Source organism: Scatophagus argus, chromosome 2, assembly GCF_020382885.2.
Source record: "Scatophagus argus isolate fScaArg1 chromosome 2, fScaArg1.pri, whole genome shotgun sequence".
In the NCBI taxonomy this organism is placed as follows: Eukaryota; Metazoa; Chordata; class Actinopteri; family Scatophagidae; genus Scatophagus; species Scatophagus argus.
This window is the reverse complement of record NC_058494.1, coordinates 20,550,393-20,573,275: the sequence shown is the minus strand read 5'-3', so window position 1 is coordinate 20,573,275 and position 22,883 is coordinate 20,550,393. Positions and strand designations below refer to the sequence as shown.

The following is a 22,883-nucleotide window of genomic DNA, read 5'->3' as shown; positions in this document are numbered from 1 at the left end:
AAAAGGTTTCACTTAGGGCCTCATATCATTTTAACAAATATTTTGTTAACAGAGTGAATGTTTGAAATGAAAACCAACTTATACTGGATAAAAGTGGGGGTCTTTGGTATCAAAAAGTTAAAATGTGAGCACGACAGTGTAAATCTTGTCCTGGTGGATTACAAATAAATAAATTATGCTGCTATTTCTTCCTTTTTTTGTCATTTCTTAATAAAATGAACAAGGTCCTCAAAATCTGGGCGGGGCCAAAATGAGTGGCCTCATTGCTCGTGACGCCACTGGCTACGTCATCAGACCAGATGAAGCCATCGCGGTCAGGACTTCGTCTTCTGACAATGCCTTGCCACGGTCGCAGATTCGCTTCTCGTCGCACCCGCAGGTGGCCTGCCAAGTCCACTGCGGTCCGCAGACGAAGGCGAACTGTCCGGCGCAGACGTTAGTCGCTTAGAAAATACACATGGCCTTCATGCATTAAAAAGGCCGTGCACTCAAGTAACAAAAAGTAGTAGTGGAAAAAAGTTAAATGACTCACTTTGCGTTCCTACTCTTTCTTTCTTTCTTTCTTCCTCTTTTTTAACTCAGCAAGCACCAGTATGGGTCAGAAATGGACTGAATAGTGTTTTTCAGACATTAGGGACTGTCTGGTACATCAGTGCCTCCAGGCTGCTTGGGTTACAAAATCCCTCTGGTTTCTAACACAGACTTTCTGTAAGAGATTTGTATTCTAGAAACCCAAGCTGGGATAATGAACTCGATGACATCACTATGACTTCATCATAGCTTATGAGTACAACAAGTCATTACTCTGGTCACTGAAGTGTGACTCACATCTGTCCGACATTGCGTGTCATATGTATGCCATAAATCAAAAACTCCAATTGCTTGCAAGCTGTGAACATACCTGACTACCATACAATCAGGTGACACTCTTATCACAGCATTTTTCTGTCAGTCAGGGTTGTTTTTATTGCATTAATAACACAGAGTGGAAAAAAAAACTTTAGCCACATTCTCTTTCTGTCCAGCAGGGGTCGCACCAGAAATTGTCGAACAGTGTAACCTGTGTGTCGTTTCCGCCTCTTCTTCTTCTTCTTTGTTGATTCACTTGCCCGTACCGTGAAGTGTCCTCCATGGTGTCATTGTAGGTTTCTCTAGGTTGAATCTACAGAAATAAGCAATGTCTGGATACACACCAGACGAGAAGCTCCGTTTAGAGCAGATTTTAAAGCTCCGGAGACAGTGGCTGAAGGACCAGGAGCTCAGCCCGAGGGAGCCCGTTTTACAAGCTAAACCTCTGGGCCCCGTTGCCAAGTTCTGGGCTGGCTTTTTGGAGCCCAAGAGCCTGTGGAGACTTTACGTGAGTGTTCAGCTAACGCTAGCTAGCTAGCTAGCTAGCAAAACAGCCTCTGGCAGCAACAGTGTGCACACGAAATATCGGTAAAGCTAAACGCCTTCCATAGTGGAGCTACTGCCAGTTTTATTACGCGTGTTTAGAGTTTCACTACATCTGAATCTTTGACGACGAGGTGAAACAGCCAGCCCAGATTACTTCTTGCCTTTAGCGTGCAATCTCGTTTGTTTGTATCACAGCATGTGAAGTGTTAGGACTCTCATAATTGTGATATTATTGACTCTCATAATCTCCATTAGATGGCTTCCTTACAGGGAAGCTGTATTTTATCACATGCTCGTGAACAGAAAAAAATGACAAAAATCCTCCATGGGTAATCTTCTGTAATAGATACAAATGAAATAAAATTTCTAATAATTTTGAGATTCTCAGAATCAGTCGCTCAGTCTGTCAAATATTTTTAACAATCAGCTATTCATAATCCAAATTGTCAAAACATCTGTTTCATATCACGGTAAAGTAATTGTTGTTGGCATCTGGACTGATGTTCAGAATTAAAAAGAACAGCAGGTGTTTTTAACTGAAGACATTATGACATGTCACTGCAGAATACCACTGGTGTAAATAATACGATTAGTGATGGCTGAATTCCATTTAACATTTTTCATGATTTTCTTCCTGAGAAAGTGATTGATCTGTGAAATCAAACTGTTTGGCAGATAACAAGATAATGAAGACAATCTTTAATTGCAGTGTGTTTTAGGAACGGGCGACTTTGTAGTGAAACAGAGAACAAACCAGAGAAAGGAAGTTTGAAACAATCAGAAGAATTCACTGAAGTAATGGTGTCAGTATCTTTTCACAGATGGTTATTTGTTCTGTGAATCTCTAACAGCCCCATTTAATCTTCTTTTCATTTCATGGGCCTGCTTTGTGCTTCAGCATGTATGCATGTATCCAAGAGCACAAAACAACACATACTTTGAATACATTAATGTAGTAAAGTATTTTATAGCTGTATACCTTACATGCATAAACGTCTCATCCTGAGTGACAGAGCGAGCTTCGACCTGTGTCCAAGTATGCATTATCTGTTTGGGGAATGAGCACCGTCATTCATTATGTACTTATGTTAATGCTAACCTACATCATGTCTGTCTCCTTCCAGACCTACAAAGCATACAGAGGTGGAGTCTTCACATTAACACGACTGTTGATACCTGCTTGGATTGTTCACTACTGTGTGAAATACCACATTGCTGTAAGTCACTGAAATGTCAAAGAAATGAGAACCAAACAGAACAGAGGCATATTACATGTTATTAATGTGGTGCATATTTAGGGAACAGAATTTCATGACTTGACAAGAAGGACTCTTGTTTCTAGTTTGACAAGTGTGTTATAGTTAGAACTTAAGATTTGTAAATGTGAAGTTTCTGAACAGCATCTAATTCCCCGATGCTCCTGAATAATATAGGAAATTGATAAGAGAGCCATATTGAAAAGTTAAACATATTTGTTTATGTTCTTTTAGCTTTATTTTATCCCGAAGTTACCATGCAAGTAGGGTAGCTTGCAAAGAAAGCAAAGGAGCACTTTAGAATGACACACATGTAACATTGACTTTATTACATCTTCTTTAATTCTCTCTTGCATCTGACAAACAAATCTACCATAAATTACTCAATACTTGCAGGTGTCAGGTTCAGTTCATAAATGGAAAATTCAGTTATGTGATAATACATCGATCAGTAGCCATACTAAATAGCAATGTCATTGTTACCCACAGCCAAAGCCATATGCCATTGTGGAGCAAAAACCCAAACTGTTCCCTGTAAGTATGACTTCCTTCATGTTTTTGCAGCTTTATTTTTTCCTATTATCACTGTAATCGTCTTTTAGTTTTTGTATGTACGGCTACATATTAGCTTGCTTCACCATAGCCAGGCATGATCGTCCATGATTGTGATGTCTGTGATTTCATGTAAACAGGCCACTGTCCTGAGGTGCTCCAACAATAGCCTAGAAGAGCTGCTTCCTTATATAGAGGAGTATTTGTAATGTTTTTGTCCTTGTTTTTGTGTTTAGGGTGACACCATTCTGGAGACTGGTGAAGTTGTTCCAGACCTCCCTGAGATTCATGGTCATCACTGAAGTTGAAATATTTCATTTTCTTGAGTCTTTGTTGTAAAAAGTGTGTATATGCCAATAAAATATTACAAAGTCATTCAGAAATATCAGTGATTATACTAATTAATGACATACTATAGTAAAGAATATTAGTAAGTGATTGAGACGCTTTTACGTGTTAGAGGCTGTAGCATTTCTTGGAAGAATATTTTCCATTTCACTACAGAGTCACATCAGCCATTAAAAAATTAAGTCTGAGTATTAGTCTAGTAGTTTAGCGGTTAGCTGTAAATGCCATTTTGACAACATGTTACTCCACTTGTTGTATGTCCTTTTGAGGCAGTATGCTGGGGTGGGGTGTGATGCAAATAGAACAATTAAAATCTGCATTTTAATGAATGTCAGTCAAAAGAAGAAAATCACTTTTCAGTATTACACGGAGAGTTGTTCAAAATTCTACGATGGATTTTAAATTTTACTTTTAAACAAACTAGTACTGTGTCGGCTGAACACTGAAGACGCACAGGACTTCCAAGGAGGATATGAACAAACTGTTTGTTACATTTGGCACATTTTGACTTTGAAATTCAGCTGGCAAACACGTTACTTCCACTCTGATATGACACAAGGGATCTTTCAGACATGCTGGAGACTTAATTAACTAGACAGAGAGCTCCCACATAGTTCCATAAATACAGTGTGTGGTATCACGTAGCAAAAACAAGGCCTCAGTGGCATTTACTCTTATTACTATCGACCGGAAGTAACCCTGAGGGTTACAATATAGCCGTCGAGCGAAATGCACAACATCTATTGTCGTTAGACAAGACGACACGAAATAATTAAAAATGGTTTAATCTCATTCATTTGATTCTGCGTTTTTAGGTTGTTCTTCAAATTGTGAAGATGACGCTTTTATTCTGAAGGGCGGAAGTAGCTCGTAGATTGATGAGTTGAAAAAAATACAAGCGTGAAGGAAATGGAAGGAGTGTTACGATGTCGGGTTGTTGTTTTTTAAAGAGCTGACAGCTATGTAAAAATGCCTGAGTTTGTACAAAACTGAGAGGCTTAATCGGTTGCCAACCACATATGTGTTCGAGGAGGTCAGAGGTAAGTACTGCACAACTCCCCATGATAACATACCGAGCTAGTTAGATAGCTGTAACGTCCTAGCCCACTTAGCTTGCTAGCTAACTTTGGCTAACCAAGTTCATCAGTTCTTGGACTAATGGTGCGAGAATTTGCTGTTTCATTAAATAGTGTCGTCGGTGTAACTGTGACAGGTTAGTCTGTGGTAGTGTCAGGATGGTTAATCCAGGCTATTTTCAAGTGTTTGCCGACACTGACGTGACTCACTTTGGGGTAACCCCGCAAACAGGGCGCTAGGCACTGTTCTAGCCTAACCTGCGGAGCTAACAAATCGAAAACAACTACGCTGTTGAAGGTGCAGAAGTGCATATACGAATATCGATTAAATCGCAGGTTTATTCCGACGTGCTCTATTCAGTGGTGATACGTCTGCCAATGTTAACGATGAACGACGAAGGCATTTTCAGGGGTACAATATTTACAGTACGAATACGACCCGATGTAACGTGAAGGTATCACCGAGTGTCATAACGTTACTAGCTGTAGAAGGCTGACTGTAGTGTATCCGAGTTAAGCACCCACCTCTGTCATTTATTGTATTCTGTTTCTCATTACAGGAACGTTAAATATCATAACAAGTAGAGCTGCAACGACTGGTTGATGAATTGTGAGTACTATTTGATAATCTTTTGACCATTTCAGTCATTTTCTAGAAAAAGGGTAAGACAATTGTTAGTTCAAGCTTTCTTTGTAATTGATGGTTGTAAACAAAGGGTCTTTGGGGTTTGGACTGTTGATTTGCACACACGAAGCATTTTCAAGATGTCACTGTGATGACCTTTGGAAAACTTAATATAAATAATAAATATAATAAATAATTATAGCAGCAACAGTAGCAGCAAGACTTTCTTCCCGTTGCTTCAACATAAAGCGTATTCATTTAGGCATATATTCTTATACTCTTAGGGTCAGTCAGGGTGCAAAAGTATCTGTCAGAAGACATTTAATTGTTTTCATCATAATGAGTAATTGCCCATTATAACATGAAAAGTGAAGAATAACCGTCAACAGCAGGTCATAATCCTCTACAACAGCTTATTGTTGAATCAGGTACATACTTCATAATGTGAAGAGACATGCTCAACTAGTTTTTCGTGTGTAAACATGTGTACTACAGGTTCAAAACTGATATTAAATTAAACTGCAGTTTAATAATGATGACACTAATGATAATAAATAATTTTAACCTGACTCTTCTTGTGTGTCAGATCATGTCAGCAATCAAGATTGCCCTGCAGCAAAGCCAGAAGAGAGACAGAAGGAAAGCCTCTGAAGCAATGTCTTCAGATGTGTCGCCAGACTCCAAGTGTCCCATCTGTTTGGACATATTTAACAACATTTCTTACCTGGACCTCTGCCTGCACAAGTTCTGTTTCCGTTGCATTCACGAGTGGTCCAAGAACAAAGCCGAGTGTCCCCTATGCAAACAACCATTTAATTCAATCTATCACAGTATAAAATCAGAGCAAGACTTTAAGAAGTATGACCTGCAGCCTCTGGATAATGGCTCTTTTGGGACTTTTGGTGGAGTGCGGTTCAGATACCGCACAACTCTTACTGGAATCCATCGACAGATGCGGGGAAGGACCTCTTCACCCCCAGACAATGGAGTAATATTTGAATCCTCAACAAATGCTCCCCAACAGCTGCAGGACCGTTACATCCGGCGCATGATGATGAGACTGGCAGCCAGGAGGAGAGCTGCGAATGAAGGGAGGGCAGTGAACAGTGTCAGAGAGCAGGAAATGGTAAACTTCAGGAGGGAGCTGTACCGACGAGGGGTGAGGGTTCGAAGTATCCGTGATGGTGGCCGCTCCCGAGATGTCTCAGCTGAGTTTTTTCGAAGAAACCCTGCCTGCTTACACAGACTGGTCCCCTGGCTAAAAAGAGAACTCATTGTGCTATATGGGGCCCATGGCTCTTTGGTCAACATAGTTCAGCACATTATCATGACGCGCATTACACGTTATGACATGGAGGATGGAGCTGTTCAGGAAGAGCTCCGGCCGTTCCTCCAGGGGCGTACAGAGCACTTTTTGCATGAGTTCATCAGCTTTGCAAAATCTCCATTCAATATGGAGGCCTATGACCAGCATGCTGTCTACGACTGCCCTGCCCCTTCCTCTAATGAAGGCAGCAGCTCCAACTCATCTGTTATAGCTATCTCAGAGGATGAGGAACGCTCAGCGGAGCTGGACCCCCCAGGAGACTCCACGTCAACTCTGAGCCACTCTGTGTGGGATGATGAGACACCTGGACCTTCATATTCTACGACAGCAGAACAAAGCAGGCCAGAATGTCTTTCAGTCCTTGACTCAGATTCAGACTCAGACAGCAGTTTAGAGGAGGAGACACGAGAGTTTGGGGCTTGTCCAGAGCAAATGGGTCCTCCTAACCAAACAAATATGCCTGAAGGTGACGTTAACAAAGAAGAGTGTTTGACTTCTGACAGCGATGACTGTGTCATTGTAGGTTTTGTTAAGCCAACAGCAGAGAGGACCCCTGAACTGGTTAAGCTCTCCTCTGACGAATCAGCCAACGAAGATACTAAAGAAGTGCCTCTTCTACCTCAACACATCCGTTTCTCCAGTCTCAGTCCCATAGCTTCTCAGAGTAGTGATCCAAGTGGGGCCGGACGGTTGGATGACGCGGAAACAGACCACCATCGTTCAAAAGAAAAATGTAGCTCTTCAACATCTAGGAGGCACAAGACGTCCAGTAAATCAGACAGAAAAGACAAATATAGAAGATTTGACAGTAATGATAGTTCTAGAGAGAGGCACTGGTCAAAGGACAGAGACCACAGGAGGAGGAGGAGGTCAAGAAGTGGAGAGCGCTGGTACTCGAACAGGAGCCCGGCGAGAGAAAAGAGTCATTCTTACTCCAGTGGCAGAGACTTCTACTCAAAATGTGACAGAGGCAGGGATGGTGATCACAGCTATCAGTCATATAGGCATTACAGCCAAGAGAGAAGTGACAGTGGGATGAGGTCCTACTATTACAGTAGTCGCAAGTACTCAAACCAACGCTTGAACTCTCGCTCCAGGAGCCGCAGCAGGGACTCACTGAGACGAGACAGGAGGCATTCCAGATCTAGGACTTATTCCAGCAGTTGCTCCCCTTCCACGAAAAAAAGATCTCACCACGATAAGCCAGGTGGAAAGAGGAAATACAAAACAAGACATTTGGAGGAACCATCGGAAAACACATTTCGCAACTCGAATGCTGAACGTGAATCCCCTACGTTCCTAACGAAACACAAGAAGAAGAGCAAAGAGAGGCACCGTAAGAAATCCAAGGACAGGTCAAGAAAAACTAGCAGGAGCCTCAGTGTCGAGCTTGTCAATGAGGAGAACACTAATGAGCGAAGCAGGCGTCATCATAAAAAAAAGAAAAAACACAAGAAGAAAAGCAAAAGGCACAAGAGCAACGAATGCAGAGAGAAGGGTACACCCACCGTTATTACCATTGACAGTGACAGTGATTCTTTTGCTCATGACAGTGTCACTCAGGCCAGCAGCACCAACAAGGACACGCCCATCAACAATATCACAGATGACCCAGTAGATCCTGCCCCTCCCTACTCTGATGTGTAGTTATATGGAAGTTCAGATTCCCACTATGTGCGGTGCGGAATGATTGATTCACCCTCAGCTGCTAGTGCTTGCCGGCAGTATTTTAAGATCAAAACAAATGCTCAATGTGTTGAAGGTCACCAGATCTTGAAGGACACATTGACTACCCTTGATTGATCCCTTTAGTTAAGTGTTTTCTGTGCTAACGGTTCATTGGACACTGGTTTATATGACAAACACAAATATTTGTGTTGAACAGGAGGGCAGTCATCATTGGATAAATCACCGTTTGAGACCATCGAGGTGTAACTTCTTGACTTTGTAAACTAACACCTGAAACAATCCTTTTTTTCATGCAAAGTGCCACTATGAACAAGGCAGAGTGGATGAATATTGGGAGTTGCACATCTTTCAATGAGTCATTTCTTATTCTGGAAATTAATTTTCTTTAATGGATGTATGTTATTTCTAAGGTGCTCTCAGGGATAATGTTGATTACATTGAGTCTTTTTTTTAATAAGTCCGCTATATTCTTGAGACAACAATTTCTACCTGCTGCTCATGGAGTAGTACTTATGGATTTCAGAATGGGCTGTTTTGTATTGCATTTTATTTAAAATAAATTGTAATGAGCAACTGTGTGTACTGTTTTGTTGATCTCATTTTTACTTTAATTTCGTGTAGGATCAGACTATGTTCAAGCATTGTGGAGTTCATATTAATATTGCCCAGCTCACAAATGGCCCATACATTTGCCAACCATTGCAATGTGACTTCAGCTACATTGAGGCCTTATTCATCATTTAAAGAATTACGCTGAAGGTCATTAGCAATGAAATTCTTTGTTCTCATTCATCCTTCATCAGTGGTCATACAAATATATAATATATAAAAATGTTTTAAAAAAGAAATAATAATAGCATGTTAAAATAAGTTAAGATCTGAGACACACAAAGAAATCAAAAAGGACAGCAGGGCAATAACTTGTAAGTGGTAGCAAAAGAAATGTATAAACTAGTAATATTCTGAGCTGTACAGCTGAGTTTACAAGCAGTAAATAGCTGGAGACAGTGAAGCAGAATATTTATGTACAGTATATTATACATATGGCAGTAATATAAAGGTGTACAGCTAACGTGATGTGGTCAAACTAACAGTGCAAACGTACCTAATAACTGCATTGATTGTTATATATACTGTATACTGTTATGTATTATAGGATTGTCATTATAAAGACATTCTTTTACTTCAACCCAGACTGTGAAGGAAGAAGTAAAACAAGATGATGAATTTTTAGTGATCCCTTAAAGCTGACTCTTGCTATCAGTCAGCTACAAATAAATGTTCTACAGACAAGCTGCAGACCATTTCTGAAATGTCTGCTCGTGTTTTGTATTTTAATGTGTGTTTTTCTACTTTCCAGCATCCTTAAATTTTGTTTTATACATACAAAACGAAAATCAGTTATCAACTTAGTCGATACATGTACTGTAATATAAATAAACATTTATGAAAGTATTACAGTGGTATGGTAAATAAAGCTGAAAATGCAGATTAAGGTGAGGAGTCTTCACAAAGCTAGAAAAAGGCAAACAACTAAAGCAAACAGGATGTTCACTAATTGGTAACATGACCTGGGGCTTCTTGTAAGGTAAAGAAGATAGTAAATAAATTGTTTGCTTTGAAAAAAAAACGGTCAGTAGTAAAATATACAAATGAAATACACAAAGCAAAGATGAACAACCGGTATATGTAGCTTTAGCGCCATGCTTTTACTTTGAAATTGAGTGACGTCACTTACTGCCGGATATTCTAATGCTACGGCTATAAAACGTGTTCCTCACGTCTCGGTCAATTCTGCACGTAAACAGTCAAGAATACTGTCGTCATGGCCTCCACTGTCCCTATTAAGGTAATAACCTAAAATTAATGTCAGTTTTACTTACTGAACAATGTGTGTTGAACAGAGTGGCGGAGAGAAATCAATAAGAAAGAGTCGTCAGGTAATGTAATTTATTGCCAGATGTCATGCCATGACAAACGTGGAAGTGCGGGAAAAGCTCTTAGCTGGTAGCATCATGTTAGCAAAGCTGTACTTTTGTGTGTGTACGGAGTCAACCAGCCCTGGCTAAATGACACAAGCTAACATGCATGCTAACCGTAAGTGTGGTTCTTTTAAAACCGGTGGTGTAGCATCTCAGGCTTAGCAAACGGCCAAGGGGAGTGGACCTGCAGCTTTGAACCTTGTACCGGAACAGGTGTCAGCAAGTGGTTTAAACAGCGGTGGAAAGTAGATTTTACCTTCTGTAAAAGTAGCAAAACTATCACGCTGAAAACTCAACAAAACTATAGGTGCTCTCAGCAAGGTAGACTCAGTAGATGAATAGGAATGTACCGGCCGTTTGGCCCTTGCCAACGTCAGTGTTTTGTTTTGTTTTTTTTAAATGCATTTATTGAATTTGGAACATAAATGGTCGTACAAACAGATACGATGCACATAAGAACATTCCTACCAAGGATCCATCTAATTACAGTGTTCTTTTAAAGGACAAAAACTTTTAAGTGCATTAAATGAAATGATCAAGTAAAAGCTAACAATGGACAATAATTTACGTAAATTACAGCAGCACACGTAAAAAACCTACAGGCTTCTTCAGATTTCCCTTTCGAGAAACTCTGTGAAAGATGTGATATCTTCTCAAAGGTAAAATATTTTTGATTTCCAAAACTTGGCTATAATGTGTTTTGCTTGTAATGTACAGAAGGCAGTCATTTTCTTACTTGTGTTGTTCATGTTGCAATCTGCAGGAAAAAAAGAAATCAAAGGATGCATCCTTATGCATGTAACATTAATATGGTGTTATAATGTTGCAGTGTTTTAGTATAATTAATGGTGTAGTATGACAACATTTTAGTGTTTAAGTTTGTTTAGTGTTTAAAGTCTTTAAAAATGTAACATAGTGAAGGTAGTGTAATCTACAATGATTCCAGTTCCAAAAAAGTGTTGATGCTGTGTAAAACATAAAACAAAATGTGATAATCCTTTTCCATGTATGCTCAATTCATTATATTCATTGATTTTTTTTTTTTCTTGTGAGTATATGCTTAATTTGATGCTGCAAAATCTTTCAAACAATTTGGGACAAGAGCAACAAAAAACTGGTCAAAAAACATCTGTTTGGATTATTCCAGAGGTATATGGGTTCATGGGTAACAGGTGATAGTGTCATGATTGGGTATGAAAGAGGCTTTCTTAAAGGCTTATTCATTCGCGAGTGAGGATGAAGGAAGGTTCACTAATTTGTGGAAAACATGATTGTAAAAAAGATAATACTACATGGGTTCACGAACACTTCATGTCACTGTTGTCTTGAACACACATTTTGTTTGCAAATGATTGCATTCTTTTTTTTATTTAAGTTTCGCACTAGTTTTATTACAGTCTGTGGTTCCAACTTTTTTGGAATTAGGTTGTGTAATAAATGTATCGGGTTTAACCAATATATCTATCAGACAAATATATCAGAGTAAAAAAAAAAAAAGTACTATATTTTCCTCTGTAATGAAGTGAAGCTACTGCAGTAGTACAGTATCAGAGTAAATACACTTAGCCCTCAGACAGTGCTGACTATAAATGACTGTAAACAGCAAAGTAAATATGTAACAAAGCTGAAGGACAGTACTTGAGTAAATATATTTACCTCGGAGTGTTGTTGATAACTGATTGTAAACAGTGAATATGTACAAACACAAACAAATAGAGATGAGCCTCAGTCTTGTCATAGGAGTCTTGAAGTTTGTCAACTGGTCATGAATTACTGACACGTTTTAATGTCGCTCATATAGTTTGAAATACCACATTTTTTTGGGCCATTCCTTAGTTTCCCTGTACTGCATGCAAAACGCATGATTAAAAGTTTTATTTATTGGTGTTTTTTTTAAAACTGGTATTCAAATGGACGTGTTTTGGTCAGACATCAGTTTTTCCTGTTGATGACTTTCTCAAATTCTTTGTTTAGATTGGAATAATCGGTGGTTCTGGCCTGGATGATCCCGATATCTTGGAGGGAAGGACTGAGCGTTATGTTGACACGCCATATGGAAAGGTCAGTTGTGTTTTGTGAGGTCCAGTATGAGGGTGGCTTCAGCTCAGTCCGTAGGGACTTGTCTGTAGAGCCAAAGGGTGGCTGGTACGGAGAACAGTGTTGAGTATGGACTGTTAGCAGTTCACCTCCAAGGCACTGAACCTGTAACTGCTTGGAGTGCAGAATGTGTGGCAGCCCCATCACTGGGATATCTCTTTAATTAATGCATGTATAGTCCATGTATGTGCATTTTTATGTAGTTTGGCCTTGTGTGAGTGTAATAAAGAAGAAAATAACAACAGAACGTAAAACCGAATCTCCTCTACTGCGATTAACATACATATACTGTATATATGTTCTTCTACTCCTCCTCCTCCAAATATGTTTCTTGCCAAATAGATTAGTCCACTGGCATTCTGACCTATTTCGCTATTTACAGTAGTGTTTTATGTATAATTGGATTATTTTGCTCTTCTTGAACAGCCATCTGATGCTCTGATACTGGGGAAGATCAAAAATGTGGAATGTGTGCTCCTTGCAAGGTAAGAGATGGTGTATTACTGTATTTTAAAATGTAGTTTATTATCACCATCTAGTGGACAAACTTTGTATTTGTCAAATTTATTGGGCAGTAATATACTGACTGCAGTTTTTTCTTATGCTTAGGCATGGGAGACAGCACACTATAATGCCATCCAATGTGAACTACCAGGCCAACATCTGGGCACTGAGAGAAGAGGGCTGTACACATCTGTTGGTTACCACAGCCTGTGGCTCACTCCGGGAGGAGATTCAGCCGGGAGACATTGTCATCATAGATCAGTTCATTGACAGGTGAGTGGGATGTGACCACAAGAGCAGGTTATGGGTCAGATATTTGTTTTTGTCTTTCTGAAGTACTCGTCCTTTTGTTTTTAACATGTCAAAAATTTAGTTTAGGTTTGTATCTTGGCTGACTGTTGAGACACAACATGAATGTTCCTTTTGGTTTGTTAAACAAGCAGTCATCATAGTGAAGGAAAATTATTGTATTTTCAGCGAGTTTAATGCACAAACACAAGTGACGAGTGTCCATCTTTCCCAGCTGTTTTCCACAACATGATCCCACTTTTGGTCCCTCATCCTCCCGTTTGCGCTCTGTAACCATGTGACCCCTGCATCACTGCCAGTACAGCGATACAGTTCAGAAAAGTTTATCTGCAATGTGGGGAAATTAATTTGCCTCACACTTGCCAGACGCAATGAAAACATAAACAGTCCAGTGTCTAAATGTGTAAAGGAGCTTTTCAGCACTTTAAGACTGTCAAATTGTGCTTCTTTCCATCTGTGCAGCAGAAAACTCTCAAATCACATGTCTGACATTCTCGTACAACAACCTTATTCTTACAAGCACAGCATACTTATAAGTACTGCATACTTGTCACATTGTAATCTGACATTAAGTGTGTTGCTGCTTACTTGAATGTGTTGACCTTTTTGCAATTCAGTCAGTTTTGTCAATGAAAGCTAAATTAAGACTCTATTCCTTTTGAGTTATTTATCCTTTTGTTAAGGGTCCTTTTCTGGTTGTTATGCTGTTGTGATTGCACAGGGTGTCTGTTGTGCAACACGTCCAGCATCTTCCCACACATTTCACTGAGTGGTTTCATGTTACTGTGTGACAAGTGTGTCTCACAGATAGCTGAATGAGAACGGGCTTGACTCACCATGTTTGACATATTTACGATTGCCAGAGTCAATATTTGTTTACCATCATATCCCGCAGGATGAATTATTACTCACTGCTTGATATATTGGACTTTCGTAGTGTCGTAGTTTTCTTTGTGAGAATTAAACATTCTGTCTGTGTGATGTTCCTCCTACTGAGAAATGATGACATTTAAGTTTGCTACAGAGACATTTTTGCAGACTTTCCTGTGTGTGTCCTGTTTCATTTAGTGTATGACTTCCTGAGTTTTCAGAATTTCATCTTTGAGTTTCCATTCATTAAATTTACTGAACTGATTAGTGACTCTTGAGAAAAGAAAAAAAAGTTTTTTTTTTTTTGGGTGATTTCTACCTTGTGTACATAAGGTGAGCTAATAATCCCACTCTGCTACACGTCGCCACCTTTTTTTGTGGTAGCCTTGAAATGGTCTCATTTTTTCCAGGTTTCGATGACTAGAAATCGACACTCGTTCTTAAACATTTGCTTTTGAACATGAGATTGTCTTTCTCATTTACTGACATGGGAAAGTGCGCTTTCTCAGCAGCGTTTGACTGCCAGGCATGTACATACATACTTAAAGTGTAGCATGACCCTGTGGGAGTTAGCTGACTGCACAGATTCCATTAAATAACTCAATATATGTGTAGTGAAAGGTGCTGTTTAAATGGGATGGCCTATCTGTTACCAGTGAGCTTGCTGAGTATTATGTAAATGAGTTAAGGCAGTGAATGAGTATCAACTGCCTTCCCACAGTCGTGTCAGTGTCACTTGTATACGCCTGCCTGTGGCTTTGCTTGCCCCTGTTGGTGAAGCCGGTGAATAACACCAACGAAAAGCATCAGACACAGACATCTGTTTATCAGAAATGAGGAAGATTCTTGTTGGGACTTGTTCAGACTTGTCCAACAGCATGTGACCGCATGCTTTCAGAAGGCTTCGCCCTGTCGATGCCACAATTGTTAGTTCACCTCCGCATACTTGTTCTCAGGGTTGCCGCCTTTTCCTCAAGTTTTAAGCATTACTGTCTTGCATCTCTTTGTTTTCATTTTCACTTAGTGCTTGCTTAGTGCTATAGTTAAACTCGGCATGGGTTTACGATGTTACAGTGACATTAAGTTAATTTGTTTTTCATGTTAACATTTCTAAAATATCAGGAATAAAAAAAAAATTGAAACAATATAATGTATTTTTAAAAAAACTGAATAACTTAAGTGACCCAATGAAATAAAGTATTAATTTCATTCTGCCTTAAACAACACACACACAACACCCTTGTACAAGATAATTGAGAAAAATATATTGAAAGGGAAATAAAACAAAAACACTGATCCAATACAATGTAAGTGCATGAACAATATCCAAACTCAATAGTGTACCTTTTTACAAACTGTAGTAGGGTTTCTGTCATTGGTAGCAATAAAATATTTATTAGACTGTGATATCCCAAAGCTGTAATTAGACCTGATATGATGGAATTGTGTTGGAAATTGATGTTGAAGGATTCACAATATAAAGCTAATGCTTACTTGTCTGTAGCACACTCCTTCTGTATTTTAAGAATAATGTGAATATTTGATAATTATAGGCTGAGGGAGCCATTCTTCCCAACACTGATTCCAAAATTACATTGCTAATGGCAGAGATAACTCGATTTCTATAGCATAAATAGGCATTGTACTGCACTCTTGGTTTATCCCACACACTACCACTGCTTTCCCTAGCAGGGTGGAGCTGCAGCTGGCCCAAACCATTTAAGCATTCACTCCAGTCTTTTAATGCCAGGGTTATGAGTAAGAGATAGGGTTGGGCATCAACTTGAAAGATTCCTTTCGACGGAGAGATTCATATTTTGGATGTCTGAGATAATTGTGTTGAGACTGTATGATCCCTGGGAAAATGGAGGAAAACCAAAGTTATGCTGTTATTCAGCACTTTTCCGGCACAGAGGGTGTTGCTTGCTCACAGATTGTAAAGCCCCTTGAGGCAAATTGTAACTTGTGATTCAGGGCAGCATAGATAAAAAAAAAATATTTATTTGACTTTCTGAGAAATCTTTTTGTTAGCCTCATTCTATAATAATCTACTACATATCTTGATAGAACCGAACATTAACTGCACATGTCAAATAGAATTTGGCAAACAAGCCGAGAGGATGCGAGGAGACACAAAATCTTGGATGTTCTCAGGTCACCAGCCTTATTGAGTCACTCCTCTGTGGTCTCCTGACCTCGGTCTCCAGACAGCTTTAAGGCAGGCACGCTAGCTGGTGCTGTGCAAACTCCACTGACTCAGCAGAGTTGTGAATTGGACAACCATTGTTGGTGTAGTGCAAGCGACCAGGCTGCTGCTGTCAGTTACTGCTTTTGTAACCCTGGATACCTGTGAAAGTGCAACCTGTTAAACTAGATGTTTGTCAGAGTGGTTTCCGTATTAGACTACTTATCACTAAAACTGCTGCTTCAGAAAATTCCAAACTTGCAAACTGATATTCAGATTATGACTGGAAAGCTAACTTGCTGCTTGGTTCTCGATAACGTTGGTGTTCATGTTGACAGCGTTTTCTAGAATTCCTAACAGCAGCATGTCTGCACCTCCTGTCTACATCTTTTTCTCAGGACGACCAAGAGAGCTCAGACGCTGTATGATGGGAAGCCCACCAGTCCTTCAGGAGTCTGTCACATCCCCATGGCCGAACCTTTCTGCAACAGAACCAGAGAGGTGAGTCCTCAAATACTTGTACATGTATCCCATACATGTACTGTACTCCCTGAGCACTTGCTCAATTGTTTGTTATTATGCTAATGTGAGCAGTTTCCACCTCCTCTCCCTTTGGCTTTATGGACACGGTCCCTTTATCCTGGTGCAGGTTTTGGTGGAGGTGGCGCGGAGCCTGGGCATCAAGTGCCATGTGCGAGGGACTATGTTGACTATCGAGGGGCCGCGCTTTTCCTCGCGGTCGGAGAGCCTGTTGTTCCGCCAGTGGGGTGCTGATGTCATCAATATGACCACTGTGCCCGAGGTGGTCCTCGCCAAGGAGGCCGGCTTGTGCTATGCCAGTATCGCCATGGCAACAGACTATGACTGTTGGAAGGAGCATGAGGAGGCGGTGAGTGACAGGCCAAAGGTCCTGATAACTTTTTGTTCTTTTATTTTGGTGTCTCTTTGTCTTTGTTTGTGCCTTGGGTGAGACAGTATGAACAAAGGATAAAGCACTAAGCATTAAGGTAACATGACTTCCTTTCTCTTCTTTGTTCAGTAGTAACAAATTTAATTATATGTCAGTGGATTTTAGTTTTCTTCAGTATCTTTAATTACCAACATAACCAGGTTGGTATTTTGTAGTTTTCACTTTACTGTCACTGGAAAACTTTTGCACAAAAGCTATAACACTGTATTATTTATCTTCTGTAAATTCCATCATAAGTGGTTCATTGTTCCATACTTTTATAGTACCTTTTATAGTGCCTTTTAAGAGGCCCTGGTGATGACAGGTTCCAGTTTTTGTGTTTGCTAACTTTGCTTGTAGGCAAACTGCAGAGCTCGTTAGCAGCTGTTAGCCGTGTTTGAAACTTGGTAGTTTCATTTTCTTGTTATTTCTCCACCTATCACCAAGTCCTTATCAAACTGTTTTCCTGCTTCATAGGAGCGGAAACTCCATATTGCCACTTGACCTAGATACATCTTCGCTCATTGCTAACTTACTTGCTGAGTTGTTAACTAGCTCATTGGATAGCATGCTATCATGTCTCTGGCAGTCACTTCCTGTGGGAGAGCCTCATCGTGGCTCCATCAAATGTCCTCTCCTGCCCAGGATGATCACATGTTGGTCTCGGGCTCCACGAGCTATGCTGATGCTAGTCTTCCAGATGATTTCAGTATTTGCTATTCAGCCCGAGACTTGTTGAATTAATTCAGTCTGATGGTCCCTGGGTTTACTGCATATTCTCTGGACCTTTTTCATATCAGTAGTACTGCTAAAATTAGCGATATCTCTGTTCATTGTAGTCTGAACGTTATAGTTATGTAGGAACATTTCTTTTTTTTTCTGTCCCATTAACTCCTCTACTGTTTACAAATTCTCTCTGGGATTTCCCCTAATCCTTCTAAGCAGACAGCTGATTTTCTGAACTGTTTCAACAACACTGGCCTGCTCACTTTAGACCAGTGATTTCCAGATGGGGTCCAGGAACCTCTGACAGTCTATGTTACATAAAATTTGGCTCTGGGAAATAATTTCTCCAACCTTCAGTCAAACCACAGTCATCAGTTTCTAGCAGGAAACACAACATGTGGGTGCATGAGGTCTGTTGTGGTATGGATTATTTTTTGATGACTTTTATATGATCAGTTATGTATATTTATTGGGTACACATTCAGTGCCTCTTTGGGGAAAAGCTTTCACGAAAAAATAAAACATTTTACGAAACATTTAACAAAAATAACATTTTTTTGTAATCATTGTGACACTTTTAAGGCAGTGCTGTATGAAGCTTAACTTTTCTTACTTCACCTTGGAGCTGATTTGCAGAAGTGTTAAATTAAGTGGGAACAAGAGTGCAAAAACTTTGCTTTAGTAATGATGAGTTACTTGAAATACCATTTTCTCCAGTGTTTAAATGTAGCACTAAAACACCGTATTAGTAGGAAAAGAAAAATGTTCTCAGACCAGATATTACAATTTTATTTGTATGATTGGTTCTCAACAGAGGTTTTCACCATTTTATGTTCTGCAAAGAGACTAGAGTATCTGTGACTTCCTATGGCTTCCGAATGATCTGTCAGACACTGTGGATAATGCAGCTGATATACTGTGCGTGGGCGAGTTTTGGCTTATTTGTCACTGATCCAACCAAACTCACAACTCCACTTCCGAGTTCCTGCAGCTGACCTCTTCCCCCTCCTGTTGCCGAACGCTCGCCACATCCTTCCGCCCCCATTCCCTCCCAGCCTCATACTACCTCCTGGCCTCCCCCCGTTCTCACCCCCCCACTCAGTCTGCTTGCCTGCCAGCCTCCGGTGGAAGCCCTGCCAGAGGAGGTTGAGTCACACTGAGTCATCAGCTTCACTGTCTTCATCCTGGCAAACACCACAAAAACATGAACCTAGTCATTGAGTGTGACATGAAAACAAAGAACTCAAGGGAGGGGTTAATGAAGGTTACAGGAGGTAAACACAAGTACAGGACGGAAATAATGTTGTAACTTACTGTTGCTGTGTACTCCACGTCTTTGCAGTCTGGCTGAGTAATGTTGACATTATCGCATAATTTATGTGCTTAGATATTCCATCTTGAACATGTTATTGACGTGTCATTTTTTACAGCTAATGAATAAGCAAGCTTATTACGCTGTTATCATTCTCATTTCCCCCCCCCCCTCTTTTTATTGGTGTTAGTCATAAATAATGTTGACTGACAGCTTCATATACCCGGCAGGTGAAATAGCTCAAGAGTGTGCCGTTAATGAGTCAGAGCTGCTTGAATAAAACAATATTCTGATCTTCACAAATGCAGTGATGTCAGCTGATTCTTATACTGATGTGTGTTTTTGTGGCTGAGGTCCTGTTGTGACAGTGATTCGCATGAGTCCAGATAAAACTAACTTTCACCAGCTCACCTTGCCTCCCAGAACTGGAGCCCTCCTGGGCATCTGCTGTGATGTGCTCCTTCTTGAAACGAAGGAGTTCGTTCTCGTTGTTTATTGACTTCCCGTGGGTCGGATCATGATGATACTGTGTTACTGTTATGCACAGTTCTATCGTCCAAGTCCAGTTCTAAAATATCAAAAAATTGTTATTCTCGTGTGTGATGATGCTATATACTACACTGATGTTAAATAAATATTTGCATTAATATCATGATATTAATTTCAACTCTGTCGCTCTGCCCTGATTTAAAGCACGGTCAGATTATCACAGCAGTACCATTTAGATATTCACAGAATGATCTTCATATCAGCTCTGCCACTCAAAGGTGTATCCTTTTCTGGCAGTCCCCGTGTTATGATCTCTATGTAAAATAATTGAGAGAAATACTGTATGTTGAATATGAAGAATGTATAAAGCGTCTGATTTTTTTTTTTTTTGACCCCAGCTCTCATTTTACCTGACAGTGTGTTCTTTCACATCATCCGCTGCTGATTTCATACCAATGTTATCCACAGTGGAACATTGTTTTTTAGCGTCAGTGAGGATACATGTGAAAGTACATTTTTGACTCTGACTGTGACACTTAAAGGAAGTGAAATTAGCGTTGCTCTAAGTGATTCTTACCACGTGCTGGCTGTTTTTTCTTCCATTGTCCTATAGGTCTGTGTTGACAACGTATTGAAGACGATGAAGGAGAACGCCAACAAAGCCAGCAGTATCCTGCTAACTGCAATACCACAGATTAGTCAGATGGATTGGGCTCACACAATGAAGACCTTGAAAGTAAGTTGTTGACTTTATGATGATTCACTGCCATTCAGCAATCTTTGGAGGGCTTGTGAAAGAGGGTCTGTTGTCAAACTTGTCTTTTGGTCGACGACTATTTTCGACTGAGATCTGATATATAATATCCTCCATGTCGCCAGTCCACCTCCTTAAACTGTGTTTCAAAAGAACAATCAATCCATCTATAGCGTGACCCCCCCCCCACCACCACCACACGACCGCTTTTTGAAGCTGATTATTACTATGATGCCTAAGTGCCGTGAGTGAACTGCTGAACCTCCATCTGCGAGGCTGACTCAGCCGCCGTCATTGTGCTGTGTCGCACCTTTTATAGTGTTATTTAAAAAAGTAAAACTCAGCTGGGTTAAACTTTAAAAAGGAACATCTGTGTTTGACAACACTGAGCATGAAAACGCGAAAATGTCTTAATAAAGATATTCAGTGTGTAATTAGCAGTGTGCGTGTTTAACGAAACCACAGCAAACCACACGTCTAATGAAGTCTTGACCCTCAGTACATCCTTTGAGTCAGTGAACTTGTTTGAAGTACTTTGAGGATGCAGGAAGGAAGAAAAAAAAAACCTCATCTTTGCCTTTTGGAAAGCATGAACATTTGATTTGCACAACTTGATTTGGTAATAAGACATGTCAGTTTTAATGGAACTTTTAAACCTTTTTTTGTTAATATGCCATGTTTTTCTCTTCAACTCTCAAAGCAAATGAACTTTTTCCTAACATGTGGCATGAGACTGTCGTGACACAAACACCAGACAACGTTTGCATGGTCTGAATGTAGTTACTGCTGCTATACAGTATATCCCAGAGACGTGCATGGAAAATAAACTGTTTTGTTCCTTCTGTTACAGTCAATGGCACAATCCTCAGTAATGTTACCGAAACACTAAGAAAAAAATTGAAGTAGAAAATGTTTACGGATCCCAGACACCACCCGCACCGACATGGACAACAGACTCAACTCTGCCTGTGGATTGGTCACCAGTGAACCACAAGAAAGTGCCTCACACACATAATGCATGCACTCTATCTTCAGCTGGAGTTTCAGTGTTTCCAAAATACACATAACATCCCCTTCATATTTCTCTCTTTTTAAGTCTTAGGTCATAATATCGTACTTGTATACTATTCACATATATATATATATATATATATATACACACATAAACTGCCTATAAACCCTTAGTGTCTTCTGTTAATGCAGGTTACAATTAAAATGCTTTGCAAGTTTAGCACATAAATACTTTGTTTACTACCTTGTATACAGCTGATATACTATTAAGTTAGTAAAAATTATAAAATTCTTGTCTTGATACATTTCAGCAAAATACAGTCGGGATAAAATGTTTTGTTAGTAACGCGGTTTTTCCTATTTTGTTTTACCTGGAGCATTTTTTATAGTTTGTGGAATATTCTCTTTCTATTTTTTGTTTGTTTGTTTGTTTTTGTTTTGTTTCATGAATCACAACCCAACAGTGTTTATACAAACACCAGTCAGCCACAAAATTAAAACCACTCACAGGTGTAGTGAATAACATTAATCATCTGTTTACAATGCAATGTTCTGTTCTTTGACACACACACCGCCCACCTAAACATCGCAGATGACCCCCACCCCCTCCATATAAACCGGATCCACCCTCACACTGAATGCACAGGACCCAAAGACCAAAATATCCCCACAGCTCCTGTGTTTCAGAGCTGTTTGGCAGCACAAAGGGGACCTACAAAATATTAATCAGGTGGTTTTAATATTGTGGCGCACACACACACACACACACACACCTACTTTACAGAAATGACAGTATTGTGACAGACAAATCGACTGAGTTCATTTTGCGACACTGGCAATCAGAGGTGAAGGACATTTTTTTGCTCATCTAAAACGCTTGCTAAACTGCAAGTCATCATCACTGAATGAATTGAAAACACAGCATCCGAAAAATATTTGGTCTTTTGTAGGTTTTTTCTTTGTTGCCTTGTCTCAACAGTATGAATGAATTATGCAGCATAAACTCACTCAATAAAAACCACAGAAATTTGAGGTCATTTTTTAAAGCTGGTTAAAGCAACTTGAGCAGATTAAAATAAACTTGCCGTTTGCAGTTTAGATTCAAACGTTTTCAATCACATGCTCATGCCACGTGCACATGCTGGGTGGGGTATTAAAACATAATAATAAAGTACACGGAGTAATAGTATTTATATTCATCTGAATTTAGAAGGCAGATTTGAATTTCCGGTCTGGAAGTGATGAATGTTTATAGGAAGTAAGTTTTACCAACGTTTTGGGTAAATTAGATGGTAAAAAAACACATAAAAATTCCTGTCTGATTACATAATAATATTCCACCCCCTCCTTGTGGTTTTTTGAGACTTTTCTCTGCGTTGCTCAGCCTCACTTTAATAAAACTGCTTTGATAAATGAGCCACGCGTGA

The 22,883-nt window shown here is 39.7% G+C and overlaps 3 protein-coding genes across 5 annotated transcripts; all 3 read left to right on the top strand.

The window, feature by feature from the left end:
• Positions 1–1,082: 1,082 nt before the first annotated feature.
• On the top strand, positions 1,083–3,578 carry ndufb6 (NADH:ubiquinone oxidoreductase subunit B). The gene is made up of 4 exons (XM_046417082.1): positions 1,083–1,357; positions 2,520–2,612; positions 3,141–3,185; positions 3,440–3,578. Exons 1-4 carry the CDS (start codon positions 1,178–1,180, stop codon positions 3,503–3,505), a joined length of 384 nt encoding a protein of 127 aa, XP_046273038.1. The 5' UTR covers positions 1,083–1,177; the 3' UTR covers positions 3,506–3,578.
• An 839-nt stretch (positions 3,579–4,417) lies between these two features.
• Positions 4,418–8,846, top strand: toporsa (topoisomerase I binding, arginine/serine-rich a). The gene is made up of 3 exons (XM_046417067.1): positions 4,418–4,591; positions 5,188–5,237; positions 5,838–8,846. Exon 3 carries the CDS (start codon positions 5,842–5,844, stop codon positions 8,224–8,226), a length of 2,385 nt encoding a protein of 794 aa, XP_046273023.1. The 5' UTR covers positions 4,418–4,591; positions 5,188–5,237; positions 5,838–5,841; the 3' UTR covers positions 8,227–8,846.
• Positions 8,847–9,977: 1,131 nt separating this feature from the next.
• On the top strand, positions 9,978–22,872 carry LOC124074287 (methylthioadenosine phosphorylase). 3 transcript variants are annotated; one of them, XM_046417022.1, is made up of 8 exons: positions 9,978–10,117; positions 12,225–12,311; positions 12,774–12,832; positions 12,957–13,124; positions 16,614–16,716; positions 16,865–17,104; positions 20,305–20,427; positions 21,296–22,872. In XM_046417022.1, exons 1-8 carry the CDS (start codon positions 10,094–10,096, stop codon positions 21,332–21,334), a joined length of 843 nt encoding a protein of 280 aa, XP_046272978.1. In that variant the 5' UTR covers positions 9,978–10,093; the 3' UTR covers positions 21,335–22,872. The 3 variants fall into 3 exon arrangements, with proteins under 3 accessions (XP_046272978.1, XP_046272988.1, XP_046272998.1); XM_046417032.1 differs by lacking the exons at positions 20,305–20,427; positions 21,296–22,872 and adding an exon at positions 18,736–19,365; XM_046417042.1 differs by lacking the exons at positions 20,305–20,427; positions 21,296–22,872 and adding an exon at positions 17,754–18,542.
• Positions 22,873–22,883: the final 11 nt, after the last annotated feature.